We start from the raw sequence: 15,505 nt of genomic DNA, 5'->3' as shown, positions 1-15,505 counted from the left end.
ACAAGTGAAAGACACGTATATGTTGGGGGTTACTTTTCGGCTTGTTCTTTTTCACTGTGTCACCTTTCACCTCCAAATTTTTGTTAAGTTTAATCTTGTAATCCTAGGAGCTAATCTTAATCAAATTGGATAATTCTATTCGAAATAAAATTGATTTGTCTCTAAACTTGTGAAAGATCATTTTTGTGGGCTAAGTTAGGCCCAAGTAGAATTTTTAAACTAAGGTAGTATGTGAAATTAGAGTTGGCAATGAGGGAGGGCAGGGATGAGGCAAGCCCATATTTTGTCTGGTACCTTGGTAAGGCCGGGTAAGACATCCTGAACTCCAAATCTATATATTCATATATTTATATATATAGCAAAATATATAGAATAGATTTTTTTTATATTTTTTATGGTTAACAGAATAAATAATATATTTGTATATTGATAGGTGTATTGGAGAGTAGAGATTTAGTTTAACCGAACTTATTGATTCGAATTGACCGAACTTGTCAGTTCAGTTTTGTTATATTTTCTAGGAAGTTTAGTTTTCAATTTCGATTAAATTTTTCTTTGTCAGAATAACCGAACTAATCAAACTGAGCGAAGTTTCCAATTGGTTTTCGATTTGTTTTTGTAAACTATTTAGATAATATTCCTTAATGATATATATATATATATTAGGAAAACAACTTAATTATTGATGAGATTTATAACACCTTATTGGTTCAGTTCTGTTATTTTTTTACAATAGTTTGGTTCTGTTTGGTTATATTTTCTATAAAGTTTGATTTTCAATTTTTGATTTGATTTTCTTTATCGGAATAATCGAACTAATCAAATTGATTGAAGTATAAAATGACGTCGTCTTTTTAAATCTCTTCTTGAATTGGGGCTTGAAGTTTACAATCAGTTTTCATTTCTTTTTTTTTATCAATCAGTTAGTTCGGTTTCTTCGGTCTATTGGAAAGTTTGATTTTTTCTGTTAGTTCGATTTATGTGATTTATGTTCAGTTAGTTCGGTTATTTAGTTTAATTGGTCGATTCGATTCAATTTTATCTCTTGATTCAATTAATGTGGTTAGTTAATTTCACTTTGGTTCGACAGTTTGCACACCTCTATTAAAAATGATATTTACTTATATAATAATATAAATAAATACAAATATTGCTTAGTAATATGAACCTAGATTTGGGGTGCGGATCCAGGTAAAACCTGACAGTCTGTCGACCTCATGGCTTGTAGAGACCACCCTTAACCTCCATTTTCTGCAAGTGGAGAACCAATTTGACACCAAGCTGGCCCAATATCAATTTGGCCCAAATTTGATATTCGGCTCAACAAGTGATCAGAGCCCACAAAAATTGGCCCAACAGGTTATGTGGTCAACCTTGGAACTTTCAGATACAATATCCAAAATAATAAGAAGAAAAAGAAGAAGAATTAAAAAAACCAATAGCCTTATTAATATTAATGATAAAGAATTGTTTTACGACTTATCGACTAACCTATTAACTTATTAATATTAATAAATATTTCGGATCAATAATAAAAAATTCAAACATATTAATTACCTTAGTATAACTTCAAACGAGTTAGTTTTAGGTTTAACTAACTCGTTAAGTAAGACTATCAGCTCGTTAACCTAAATATTGAAAATAATTAGGTTAAAACCTATATTGGTTCCTATTGAAAACTTTCTAATTTTGATACCTATGATTAAAGAGGGGTGGTAGGGGTATTTGCTCAGTTTTACTAAAAACTTTCTTGATAAGTTATTAATGTAAGAATCCATCTCGTAGTGCTTATTGGATTTGTACCATTGTGGTTTTATAGCTAGACTTTGATTATACTTAAAAAATAGAAGTATTTGGATTCACCTCTTCGTTCATAAAGTTAAATTATACATTCAAATCTCTTTTATAGGCTATTAATAGAAGATTATGTAGTGACTCAAAACACCTCAAATACAAATGTATGTTGAAAAAGTAAATAAATTTTAAAAATAATTTATTAGTTAAAAATTAAATAAATTATCCATGCATTAAAAAATAATAGATAGTATTCAAATAATCAAAATCATGCTAGAAGTCAACATCTCGTGAACTTTCTATTTGACTTTGATAGGATAACTAGCTAATTAAGACCTTAGATACTCACACAGGGAATAAGACACTTGAGAAAACATATCCTTAAGAAATATGAAATAAAGCAGAATAAGGGAACTCAATTCAAATCCAAAATATTCTCCAAACAAGATCAGAAATGGTCATCACTTACTTGTCATGACTTGTCTACAAAGCCCTCAATTTAAGATAAAATTTTAAGATTTAGGGAACAAAAAAATTTCAAACCTAATATAAAGAATTATGAGATGGGCATTCCCAATCTTATTGATGGCATGTGCCCGAATCTTTATAAACTTAAATCAAGATAAGTTAATTATAGTTTAATTCAATTCAAGACTCATAAAATAAGTAGGAATCAACTAATTCTTTATAATATGAGCGAAAGTTGCTAATTCCTTTAATCATTCTCATTATAAAGTTAATCCCAATTCTCAAAAGATATATAATAGGATTTTAAGAGGTGAGATAAAAGTATGACAATTCAATGTAGTTTTCATAACTCTTTGTTTTTCGTCAAATTCTCTATTAACTTAAGTATCGTAGTTATGTCGATCCAAATAGCTCTTGAAATAGTAATTTTTGTTTTCTATCTATGTATACATCTCAAAGTTTGTATCAATAGTGCGTGTAGTCGAAATCTCTTCTGTCGACGTTCGGAATTGGTCGATCGTGATTCGTTGGCCTGCACTGATGTAATAAACCCGAAAGGGAGAAAAAAAGGTGGTATGATTTAGGTTGCGTTTATTCGGCCGATTGGCCCCTACAGATACTCCGAAGCTCAATGTAAGCTAAAAAGATGTAGAGTATCAACAAGCTGGCAGAAAAAAGCATACTTGGCTCTAAGGAGAGCTGGATGATATATAGGAGGAGGGAATGTCCTCCTATCTGTGTCGTGTACCTGCAGGTGATGGGACTGAATATCTGGCGCCGGCAAAGACGCCCTGTAAAGGCCCACTCTCGAATATTCTCGCTAGTATATGATATTCGAAAGGAGGTCATCACAGAGATGATATAGAACAAAACATAAATAAATAGACATCTCATTTCATTACTAGCAGCGAAAACTAAATTAAGGTTCAGTTACATTCCCAATATCTCATGGGTTTGGGCTCGAAGGCCATACAAAATAAATAAGAGGCTCTATTGTTAACTAACAAAATAAAAATCATTTTATCTCAAGCCTCACCTAAACACCAATCAGGATCTTCAAACTAGGACGCGTCTCCGTACACTACTATCCCTAGGCCTTAGTCTCATTGGACTCGCCCTTGAAAATGACCTTCTCTTTACCTGGAATGGCAAAGAAGATTAAGTGAGCCACAAGACTTAGCAAGTTCGAGAAGTAATGAATAGCGAACAAGAATCAAGAATTTGGTGACACCAAAAAGAGTAATCAGGAACTTGATAGTTTCAAACAAGATTCGTAATTTATGACTTTATCAGTTTCAATTTAAATGTATCATGTTACACTAACAAAAAATTTGATTTTTTGCGACGGTTTTAAAAATGACTTCAAAATACATTCTTTGCAGTTGTTTTTTTAACATTTTGCGGCGATTTCCCAAAACCGTCGCAAAATTTATTTAAAAATTTAATTTTGCGATAGTTTTTAAAAAATCGCTGCTAAATTCAAAAACTAATTTAATAATTAAAAATTAAAATTAATTTTACGGCAGTTTTTGGGATACCGTCGCTAAATTTAAAAATAATTAAATAATTAAAAATAAAAATATTTTAACATTTGCGGCGGTTTTTTGAAAATCGTCGCAAAATTCTTTACAAATTTAATTTTGTGGCAATTTTTTAAAAATCGTCGCTAAATTCAAAAAAATAATTTAATAATTAAAAATTAAAATTAAATAACATTTTTGGCGATTTTTCAAAACCGCCATAAAATTCATTAAAAAATTAAATAATTAATTTTAATTTAGAAAAAATAATTAAAAATAAAATTAAATAATTTTGAAAAATCAAAGCAAAATTCATTAAAAAATTTAATTTTAAGAAAATAAAAATAAATTTAACAAAATTTTAATATGTAAAATTTTAATAATTTTAAAACATATATAAAATCTTCTTTTTTATTTTTTGACCAATTAATTAATTTAATTTAATTCAATTAATTTATTTTTAATTTATTCCATTATTCTTTTAAAAAATAATCAATTAATTTATGTTTTTTAATTTATAATAAAGAATATAAATTATAATTATGAAAAATAGTAGTTGTATATATTAGTCTATAATTTATAAGCGTGAACATTTAATAACAAGGCATGGCAGCTTAGCTGGTTTCGCACGCGTATGTGCACAGGAGAGGTTTTGGGTTCGAGTCTGGGGAAGGGGAAGGCATTGCCATGTGGCGTGCAGACATGTGGCCACGTGTCGCAGGAGGGGTTAGGCACGCGCGAGGCTTACAAAAATTGAAATTTTTTTGAATTTTGAAATTTCAAAATTTTTTGAATTTTTTACTTTAGCGGTTGCTAAAAACCGTCGCTAAATGCTTTGCGATGGCTGATATAGTGGCGGTTTTCAAAACCACCGTTAAATGGAAAAAAAATCGCTGCTAAATAACGAATTTTTTGTAGTGTCACCATATATTACTATGCAAATGTGCATATAAAATTAAGTATCAGAATCAAATCTTGTAGGCTCGCAAGCCATTAAACAACATATGCCAAGGTGCATCAAGAGAATAAAAACTCATATTCAATATGGAGCCAACTTGTCGGGCTATGGCCACCTCGTCCCGTGCCAGATGCTCTAGGGTACCCTTTCCCTCCGCGCAAAATTTAATAATGATAGTATATATCATATTTTGACAAGCCATTTATGAAATCATGCAAGGTTACCAACCTTGATGCCATGCTCTCAAATATATAAATAAGTATCCACATGGTTTAATTTCACATATTGATGACAATTACATCTCCACAAAAAGTTTCAAACTTATGATTAGAGTTCCCATGCAACTAAAAGGACCACATTAGGCACATTAGCTCTATTAATCTTTATACACAGTGACATTTAATTTACTGCTCATATTCTAATGACTATTAAAAAAAATATAAGAAAAATCTTGATATAAATTCTCATAAATTTGGGCATATTCAAAAATTATTTAATAGATGGGTGCGTGAGTGCTTAACATGTGCATACATATATATATATATATTATTATTTATTTGGATGCCTTTAATTTATAATGGGTGGGTGCGTGGTGCTTAATCTGTGTATACATATATATATATATATACATTTTATTTGCTTGGGTGCTTAACATTTGTATATATATATTATTTATATTATTTGGGTGCCTTGCGCTTTCAATGGGTCTACATTTTTATTACCATATAAGGCTATTAAAACAAAACAGAGGCTTAACAGAGAGAGAGAAAGAGGTTTTCCATTTGAGCAGATTCTTTATTACGCATGTACACATATATGCATATATTTGCGGGAGGTTGACTAAAATAGGGGCAAGCAGACAAGGGGCATGCGTATATATATGCAAATGGTCTCTATGATGCTGCTGGGACTATAATTTACAGTGGGTGCTTACATATTTATACATATATATATATATATTTGGGTGGACTTCAAATTTCAGTGGGCTACAATTTACAGTGGGTTATTCCAATCATGGGTATTATATTTGTGTGAAGCGTATATATATATACAAGTGGTCATTGTGATTCGGCTGGGATAGGGGCAACCAAATTGGGTGAGTATATATATGTATATATGTAAGTGGGTCTTAGGTTCGACTAGCTAGAACAGGGGCAACCGATACAGGGGCGATTATAAATATATAAGGGCTGTTAGCCTATAAGAGAGAGAGCTTCCACAGCCTCTCTGCTAAGCATTTATATACATATATGTATGAGTGTAAATGAAAGTGGGTTAGTGAGTTGGTTGGGACCAGGGCATTCGAAGGTAGCTATTCGGGTATGTATATATATATATAGGTGGGTTTTGCTTGGATCAGGGCATCCATGGCCGAACGCTGGTGTGTATCTATGTATACATATGTATTAAGGATTCGAACAGGGTGACGAAACAATGAAGGAGAGGGAGAGCTCTCATTCAAATGGCTTCTCTGATGCGCATAAATATAAGATGATGCTGAGGAGATGAGGAAAGAAATAGAAAAGTGAAGATCCGTACACAAAAGGCTGCAAATTTCTGTGTACAGCTTGCATGCCAATGCTAAGAATATTTTACCAAAATGACATTCTTATCATATAATGGACAAAAATGTCTAGGGATTTTATTGACAAATGCTAATTTAATTTATTTATTTTTTTCACATAACAAAATTTAAATCTCCTCTACAATTGGGCCCAAGCCCAAACCCAATAATTTATTTAACCCACCTGGTAAACCCATGAACTCATTTAACTATTCAAATGGAGTTCAAAACATTTATTTCCCAAATTCTAAAAAAATAGGCCCATACACTTAAATTCATGATCACATGTATCAACAAAATTTCATATTAATCCAAAATCATGTTATGTCATCAAAACAATATATCATAAATTGTTAAAATACTTCGACCCACATTTAGAATGCCGTTGAGCTAAAATTAAATATTAAAAACACCTAAATCTAATTTAGGGTCATTACACGCCTAGGTGGTGGCATGGTGCCAACGAAACCCTCATTAATGTAGATGAGATCTGTCATTAATGAGGATGAGATTTGAGGTGGGGGCGCAAAAATCTAGAAGTGGTTGTAATGATGTTGTTGCAGGCGAGTATAGAGCCAGGATTGGACCGGTATGGGCCAAGAAGATGGGCCGAGAAGGTGGGCCAGGTTTGGCCTGGGCCGCCCAACCAGAATAATCCATAGCCCACAACTGTTCTATGGTTACTCTGTAGTCTTCTTGTTACGCGAGTTGATTAGTCAGGCTAGCGAGTTGGAAGTGTTGCTAGGAGCTCGTTGAAAATGCAAAGGCATTGGCACTTTAGTTGGCTGCAACATCTCTGCATTAATGTCCTTCCATGCTTCTCCAACTTGCTTCTTATGTTCCACCACTGCCTCTTCCTCTGATGCTCCATACTGTTCCATGTAGCATTCCACAGCAGAGGCTACATACCCTCTCTCTTGCTCAGATTATATAGAATTAACAAAACAACTCATTATATCTAATGCATGTATACATATATATACTCATTATATTCATACTGTTCTATGTAGCATTCCATAGTCGAGGCTACATGTCCTCTCTCTTACTTAGTCTATATAGAATTAACATAATCACTCATCATATAAATGACTCTATCAAGTCACAAACAACAAAAATTTTATCAAAAAACTTAGGCCGTTTACAATTTTTAGGTCGTTTTCAGTTTTCCAAAATAATGAAAACATGTTTAGTTCAATATTTTCAAAAATACATTTTAAAAAATAAGGAAAAATTTTGTAAAGATAATTCAAAACAACAAAAAGTGGTTTTGGCTATTTTCAGCACAAACACGCTCAAACTTTTCAAAATGCAGAAAATATTACAGATTCAACAATCTCAAACAGACACACAAAATACAAAATTGAAAATAAATTCAAAACTCAAAATTAAAAATTGAAAACTGAAACACGAAGACAAGAATCTGCTAGGCTGCGTTCTCATTACTTTTCAATTTTTAATTTTGATTTTTGAATTTATTTTCAGTTTTCTGTTTTGGTAGTTTATTTTTAGAAAATTGAAAGAGTGTTCTCTTTATTATTTTAAAAAATTATTTTTTAAAATAGAAAATTAAAAAAGACGTTCTCTTTAAAATTTTGAAAATAATTTTTTAATAATATTTTATTCAATAAATTTGATTATTCAGTAAATTATAAATATTTAATATTAATATATTATTAAAAATATATATACATTTTAAAGTTAATGAATTTTGTAATATTTTTTTCCATTACAATAATAAAATATGAATAAATAAATAAATAAATAAATATGTTTTGAGTTTAGAGTTTATTTTGGATGAAAACACTCAAAACAACAAAAAGTTATTTTGAGTTTTCTTTATAATTTTTTTTATTTTCAAAAATATATTTTTAAAAATAATAAAGAGAATGCGTTTTCATTATTTTAGAAAATTGAAAACTAAAAATGACTTGAAAACAGTAAAGAAAACGCAATCTTAATATCTCAATCATCTACCTTGTGGCCAACCATGTCATTCACGAGCCGAGCTATAACAGAGGAAGCCCTAAAAATTAAAGGGAAACTTAACACCCAATCAAAGGCCTCTTGGGTGGCCAAATCACCCATCCCAACAAATAAATTGGTCGAAAGAGTCTCATAACCCCTGGTTACTAGCTTCACTCGATCGCATGTATTCTTCCGTGGATGGAGTGTAGCCTTGGTGGAACCATTTGGCCTCCTCAAAGTAGGCCCTCACCAACTTCTTCATCTGAGAAATTCAACCTCGACATTGATTAATGGCCTTTTGATGAGATAAACTAAGCAAGAATCAGGGAAGCTTACCACTAATTTTGCATAATCGACGATGTAAGACCTCCCTTGCTTGGCCATCTCCTCCTCAATCATGTTGTAAACATCAAGCAATGCTTCGTAACACAGCCTCATGTACTCTGGAAGTTGCTGTGTAGCCCAGACATCCCACCTACAAATGAAGCAATTGGGCCTCATTAAGGGGATCCATTTCAATTCATGGATGCATGACGAGTTTGATGAACTATTCAAAGGGGAACAAAAGCAAACTTTTCAATTGCATGAGTGAAGAGGGCAAGTTCTTCAAAGGTGCCATAGGCATCATATATGTCGTCTATAATGGTCATCATAGCAGTCACTTTGGTTAGCACCTTTCTACCGAGCTTGTATTGAGGTTCAAAATACACTCCCATTATCCAAAAGTAGGACTCCACCACTCTATCTCTTGCAAATGGCAGTTTCTTTGGCACATCTAAATCTTTCCACCACCTAAAACATATATATCAGTTTCATGCAAATCATTTCCAACTCAAACTACATAAAACAAATTCTATTATTTTGACTTAGCCTTAGTATATTATTACATAGCTAAAGAACCTTGTGATCTCACTGAGCTCTCTTTGGTGTAGCTTCTGCAACAGGTTGAAATCTGACTTGGCAAAGTCCAGGAGGAGTTTATCTTCATGGCCTTTTGGCTCAAACAAAGAGATATAGCTCCTCGCCTCAAGCCTTGTCAGGCCCGTCCGGATGGGCTGGTTTAGAGCATGTATCACCTTGCCGGCAAGAGCGTCACCTAGGTCCGGCACCGCAGCCTTAAGCTTAGCAGTGGTGAAGACGACCAACTCATCCAGCACGTCTTCTCCCCGCACCCCGAGATGCGCAGCCTCGTACAAGCTTAGCAGTGCCTCCACATCTCTCGTTAAGCATTCCTTAAATTGGCCGTCTCTTCCCTTCAGTTCCTTAAATTAGCAGCCTTTTGAGAGAATTTCATTCTTATATATTTATATTCTCTTGCCTTCTATTATTATTAAATATTTTGGTAAAATTTTTTAATTTACAATTTTTATGGCAATATTTTTGTAATTATAATATTTTTAGTGATTTTTTTTATTTACAAAATAAAAATAATTGGACAATCAATTTTGTTTACATGGCTATAATCAAACAACTTTTGTGACTATAAAAAGGTAGCCCATCATAGCTACTTTTTTATATAATCAATTTACAGACTCATTTTTCACCTTTAAAATTAAGGAAACATCCAAAGGATGGGTTGGTTTTAAGTTTCAAATATTATTTTTAAGACAAGTGTTTCGAGAATTATAGTTAGATTTTTAACTCTAAAAGATTTTGTGTGACGAGAATAGTACCAAGTGATCCAACAAATTTTGTGGCTATGAAAAGGTAGCCCACCTTTGAAACAAAAAATCTCCCAACTAACTCAAAATGGATGCCCTTTAATGTGAGCCAATCATTAGGTGGCCAATTAGGTAACTAAAACAAAAGACGAGGATGATATGGACACAAGATATCTAAAAATACTTGTATATTTTTTTAGCTAAAACTAACTTTAACATTGAAGAGTTCATACGAGAGACACCCCATACCCCTGACTGTCTTTTATTTTACACGTCTCTTAAAAACTAGAAGATAAAGACAAACACTTTTTTGCCACTGTAAAATGTCTAAGGTGGGAATAGGAGGACAAGGTGACAAAATGTTTTGCCAAACTTTTAATGATTAACAAAACTAATTAATCTATATATTTGAAAATCATACAAGTAACACGTGTATGTTGGGTTACTTTTTGGCTTGGTTTATTTTACTATGTCACCTTTCACCTTGAAAAGTTTTACTTAAGTTTAATCTTGTAATCCTAGGAGCTAATATTAATCAAACTAGATAATTCGATTCGAAATAAAATTGGTTTGTCTCTAAGCTTGTGAAAGATCTTTTTTGTGGGTTAAGTTAGGCCAAGTAGAAGTTTGAAGCCAAGGTAGTGAAGTTAGGGTTAGCAATGATTCAAGGCGAAGACAGGGCAAGCCTACCCAGTCCTCAATCTGGAATCTCGGTACCCCGTATCTTGTCTTGTACCTTGGTAGGGAAGGGTGCCTCAAACCTATTCTTTAATACGATTTGGTAGGTTGAGCAGGGCCTGAATTCCAAATCTATATATTCATATTTTTATATATATAAAAATATATAGAATATATTATTTTTTATATCTTTTATGGTTAATAGAATAAATAATATATTTATATATAGATGGGTGTAAGAGAGAGCAAAGATTTAGTTTAACTGAACTTATTGAACTAAATCGACTGAACTTGTTGGTTAGGTTCGGTTCAGTTATATTTTCTAGGAAGTTCGATTTTTAGTTTTCAATTATGTTTTCTTTGTTGGAATAACCGAATGAAGTATAATAAAATGTTATTTTATTAAATTTTTTCTTGAGTTGGTGTTTGATGTTTACAATTGATTTTTAATTTTTTTTTTATCAATAGATTAGTTTGGTTTCGTCAGTCTCTCGAAAAGTTCGATGTTTTCAATTTTTTGTGTTAGTTTGCTTTCTTCGGTCTATTGGAAAGTTTGGTTTTTTTTCAATATTTTGTGTTAGTTCGGTTTATACGATTTATAATAATTAGTTTTGTAATTATAATAATTTTAGTGAATTTTTCTTTTTTATTTACAAAATAAAAATAATTGGATAATCAATTTTGTTTACATGGCTATAATGGAACAATTTTTGTGGCTATAAAAAGGTAGCCCATCACAGCTACTCAGACTCATTTTCCACTTTTAAAATTAAGGAAACATCCAAAGGATGGGTTGATTTTAAGTTTAAATTATTATTTATAAGACAAGTGTTTCATGGTTAGAAAATTATAGTTATATTTTTAACTCTAAAAGATTTTGTGTGGACGAGAATAGTGCTAAGTGATCCAACAACTTTTGTGCGTATAAAAAGGTAGCCCATCTTTGAAACAAAAAATCTCCCAACTCGCGTGAAATTGATGCCCCTTGACGTGAGCCAATCATTAGGTGGCCAACTACGTAACTAAAACAAAAAAAAACAAGAAGGATGATAGTCATACTCTTGATTGTCTTATATTTTATAGTTTTCCTAAAAATTAGAAAATTAAGATGAATACTTTTTCGTGACTGTAAATTTACTCTTGCATTTTGGGAATTACAATAATTATTAAAAAATAGTTGATAATTTATGAAGAAATGTTATTAATTCCCTAAAGAAGTATTTATAATTTCGCGAGAGTCAAAAGTTAGTGTACAAATCATATTATAGTAAAAATTTATTAGGGTAGTGGGGACAATTATAGTGAATAAAAATATTACTTTTAAATTGATTGTAATTTAGAGATTATAAGTTCATTAAATTATCATTAAATTATACTTAAACAAAAAATATTATTTAAAAATATTACTCTTAAATTGACTGTTGCATTGACTGTAATTTTTTTTATATTAAAAATGGTAAAATTTATCATTAAATTATTTAAACAAAAAATATTATTTAAACACTCAAATTTAAAATTTAATAAATATTTTTATTAATATCTTATATATTTATATTATGCCTATTGGAGAAAGCAGGTCTCTAATTAATTTTTACCCGTGACTCATCTGTCTATCCACTTAAATCGAGGACATGGTAGACCGTAAATTTTAAAGATGATGGAATGATCTCAGCCAAAGATTATGCGTTGATCGAAAATCTCTCGAGTTTCTTACGTTAAAAAAAATATTATCATAAGAGTTAAATTTAAACATTTAAATAACAATTTCCTTATTTTAAAAAGAAATAGGCAAAAAGCATACCAAATGGTAAGCGTAATGGCAAAGGATCCAAATTCAACATTAATTTGAGTAGCTAACCACTTTAACTTACCTAATAAAATTTATGTAAAAATTTTGTATAAAATAGTTCGTTAAATAACCACCATTTAAAGTATATTATAAATGTTATAACTGTAACTTAAAATTCAAATTTAATTATGATTGGGACACATTTATAATTAAAAATTTATTTTCGTGACTTATTTTCTAATTAAAATATAAATTTATACTAATTAATTGTTTTTCGTGTACATCTATAAATGAACCGTTTGTAACGCCCTGCTTTTCCAGGCGCGTTTTATAACTTGGCACAATTCCGGAACAATAAATTTTTTTTTTCTTTCAAATTTAATTCTAAATCACATCATATCTCGAATTTGTCCCAAAATTCCCATACATTGATCTCGAGAGAGAATCATTTTATACATCAAATGCGGAAACAAAGATCGAAATCTATTATCTTAACATTAATCATAAATAAGTTTTTACATCTTCAACATTCCTCAAAACGTTCAGAATCTAAAGTAGTAGAACTTAAATACAGGTGCTACGTTACATACATTTCATTTCTCATACACTCTGCTAAGTGTCATTTCATGTCTTATTCATCCTCGTTATTTGCTACAATCTCCATCTGGAACGTTTGAATATTTCAGGGGCAAAATCCAAGTTAGATGATGAATCATCTAAGTAAGGGTATAGAAAACATATTTCGTGTATAAATGCAATGTCTTATCTCGTAGGTGTCAACTGCACCCCTCATGCTACCTACCATTTTTGCGGCCCCCTCTTTCGAGACCGAGGTGTATGGGTGCACCCTTGGTAAAGTAGCGGTGCCAGTTCGTACTCCCTACGGCCTCAAATGCGAGTGATCAATGATATCAACGTGTATTCATGCATTTCATAGTCATGTCATGTATGCAGTCTAAGTGATGGATACATATCAGGGCATGTCAATATGATGAAAATATTTTCGAGAAACATAAACCAAATATTTTTCACAAAACTAACTTTAATTGGGGAGTACCACTTACCTTCTCAAGCTTTTCGGGCTACCTCGATATCCGTGTCTTGCCTCGATTTGCGTGCCAACCTCAAAATTTGTACGAATCTCTTCAATTTCAGCCTCAAATCATCCTAATCACCATATTTATTTAAATAAACATTAAAACCTATTTTTTCATAATTTCTGGCATTTTCTATAATTTTCTCTATTTCTTCCTATGTTTCCTCAATAAATCTAAATTAAATATTTCTAAAATATTTTCTCAAATATTCTTCTACGATAATTCATAAAATAATATTCTTGAATTTCTGAAATTTTCTATGAAATTTTACTCACCTCAACTTAGCATCTCTAACTTTCTCGGTATGCGTGTCATATCCTATAATGCGTGCTCGGGCCATTTTTCTCGCCAAAATCTCAGGGATATTACCGAAATATAATTTCCTATCTTTTGAGATTTTTCTGGGATTTTTCCATTTATTTTTCCTTCTCTTTTCCTCTTTTTTTTTTTTCCACTTCATCTTCTTCCTTGCGCCTCCCCTGTTCCCACGCCTGCAACTCCTTCTTTCCTCTTTCCTTCTTTCTTCTTCTCCTTCCTTCTTCTTCTTCTTCTTCTTCTTCTTCTTCTTCTTCTTCTTCTTCTTCTTCTTCTCATTTTCTTCTTTCCTTCTTGCGCGAACAGCCTCTGCCGTCGCCGCTCGCGCACCAGCTGCCCCTCCCGCCACTACCGTTGCCCACTGCAGGCCGCCCCGACCTCGCCGGACCCCGGGGCAACGCACGAAGCGCCGCGAGCTGCTACCCGATCCCTACTGCGTTACTGGCCAGCTGCTGCAACGCAGCTTCGCGGCTGCCATGGCCGCGGTTCCAGCTCTGCCTGCCATTTTCGCGGCTGCCGCCACCACTGGCCACCTCACCCGTCTCCTGCAACTTCATCGGTCGCCTTCAATGCTTGCTCGAGTGTCGCCTAGTCTCGTCTCGTGACCCCTGACTCGCAGCCATGGCTGCTCGAGTTGCTGGAAACTCGCGGCCATGGCTGCCGCGAGTTGCCGCGGCTTGCTCCGGCTCTCTCTCGATCTTGCTCTCTCCCTCTCTCTCTCTCTCTCTCTCTCTCGATTCCTCACTGCTCTTAATCGGCCAAAACGCATCAATTTATAGACCTCTTACCTTGGCCACCACTCCACTCGTATACCTACATATATATCTATATAATAAAGCAATAAGGTTTTTGAATTGTTAACACAAATGTGAGGGAGATATTTTTTCAACAGTTGGGATGAGTTTTCAAAAAAATTAATGGCTGAGATCAACACATTTTCCCTCCCAAAACCATCCCATCCTCCACTCTCACGTGTTCTTCCCTCTTTGCCCAACGCACATTCATACAACCAAGTTTCTACAGTGGCCTTCAAAATTTAAAAACCTTTAGGCATTGGGATTGTGGCCGAGAGAAGAAGAGAGAGCAAATGAAGAGAGAGAGAAAAGAAATAGCAGGTGGCCGAGAGCAATCGCGAGAGAGAGACGGCCGATCGGTGGCAGCGGCGAGTCGCGGAGGAGGCGTCGGTGACCGGCGATGGCGGCTAAGGCAGCAGCAGCGGTGGAGGCGGCCGAAGGCGGTGGCGGTGCAGCGAGTAGGGCGGCAGCAGTGATCGACCAATGGCCGGCGGAGTAGCGGTGGTTGGTGGAGGCTGCCAGTGGTGGTCGCGGCAAGCAGGCGACGGCGTCGGAGGCCGGTTGGGGGTCCGCCATGGAAGCAGTGGCTGCGCGCAGGCGGTCGCGTGAGGTGCGGCCGTGATGGCTCGCCGCGGAATCGACCGGTGATGGCGGTGGCGCAGCAGCTTGGGGCGGTCGCAACTGTATGTATATCCATCACCACTGTATGTATATAGTTCCTTTAGGTTTAGTTCCTGAGGTGCTGTTGCTGCTTCCAATTTGGTTGCTAAGTCTTTTCGCTCCACTCAGTCACGACTTTAGATTTTGTGTTTGTATGTGCATTTATGTTATGTTATATTCTTTGTTTTTTTGTTATTCTATTTCGAAAGTCCTTTTCCTCTCTTTCTGTATTTGTTTGTTGG

The 15,505-nt window shown here is 33.6% G+C and overlaps 1 protein-coding gene across 1 annotated transcript; it reads right to left on the bottom strand.

The window, feature by feature from the left end:
* Window positions 1-7,020: 7,020 nt before the first annotated feature.
* On the bottom strand, window positions 7,021-14,366 carry LOC127792258 ((-)-germacrene D synthase-like). The gene is made up of 7 exons (XM_052322711.1): window positions 14,244-14,366; window positions 9,170-9,531; window positions 8,843-9,061; window positions 8,606-8,744; window positions 8,425-8,531; window positions 8,279-8,327; window positions 7,021-7,224 (listed from the first exon to the last, which is right to left on the bottom strand). The coding sequence occupies exons 1-7, from the start codon at window positions 14,364-14,366 to the stop codon at window positions 7,021-7,023; spliced, it is 1,203 nt and encodes a 400-aa protein (XP_052178671.1).
* Between the last annotated feature and the right edge of the window lie 1,139 nt (window positions 14,367-15,505).

This window comes from Diospyros lotus, chromosome 15 (assembly GCF_014633365.1).
Source record: "Diospyros lotus cultivar Yz01 chromosome 15, ASM1463336v1, whole genome shotgun sequence".
NCBI lineage: Eukaryota > Viridiplantae > Streptophyta > Magnoliopsida > Ericales > Ebenaceae > Diospyros > Diospyros lotus.
Note: the sequence above shows the minus strand (reverse complement) of the source record. Positions and strands in the feature narration are given on the sequence as shown.

Bases quoted from the DNA above. Each gene is read 5' to 3' on its own strand.
- LOC127792258 (XM_052322711.1), bottom strand. From the start codon at position 14,366: ATGAAGTTGCAGGAGACGGGTGAGGTGGCCAGTGGTGGCGGCAGCCGC. The intron at 8,532-8,605 runs GTAAGCTTCCCT...TGAATTTCTCAG, and splicing joins TCGATTATGCAAAATTAGTG to ATGAAGAAGTTGGTGAGGGC. The intron at 8,328-8,424 runs GTTATGAGACTC...TTTAATTTTTAG, and splicing joins AGTGAAGCTAGTAACCAGGG to GGCTTCCTCTGTTATAGCTC.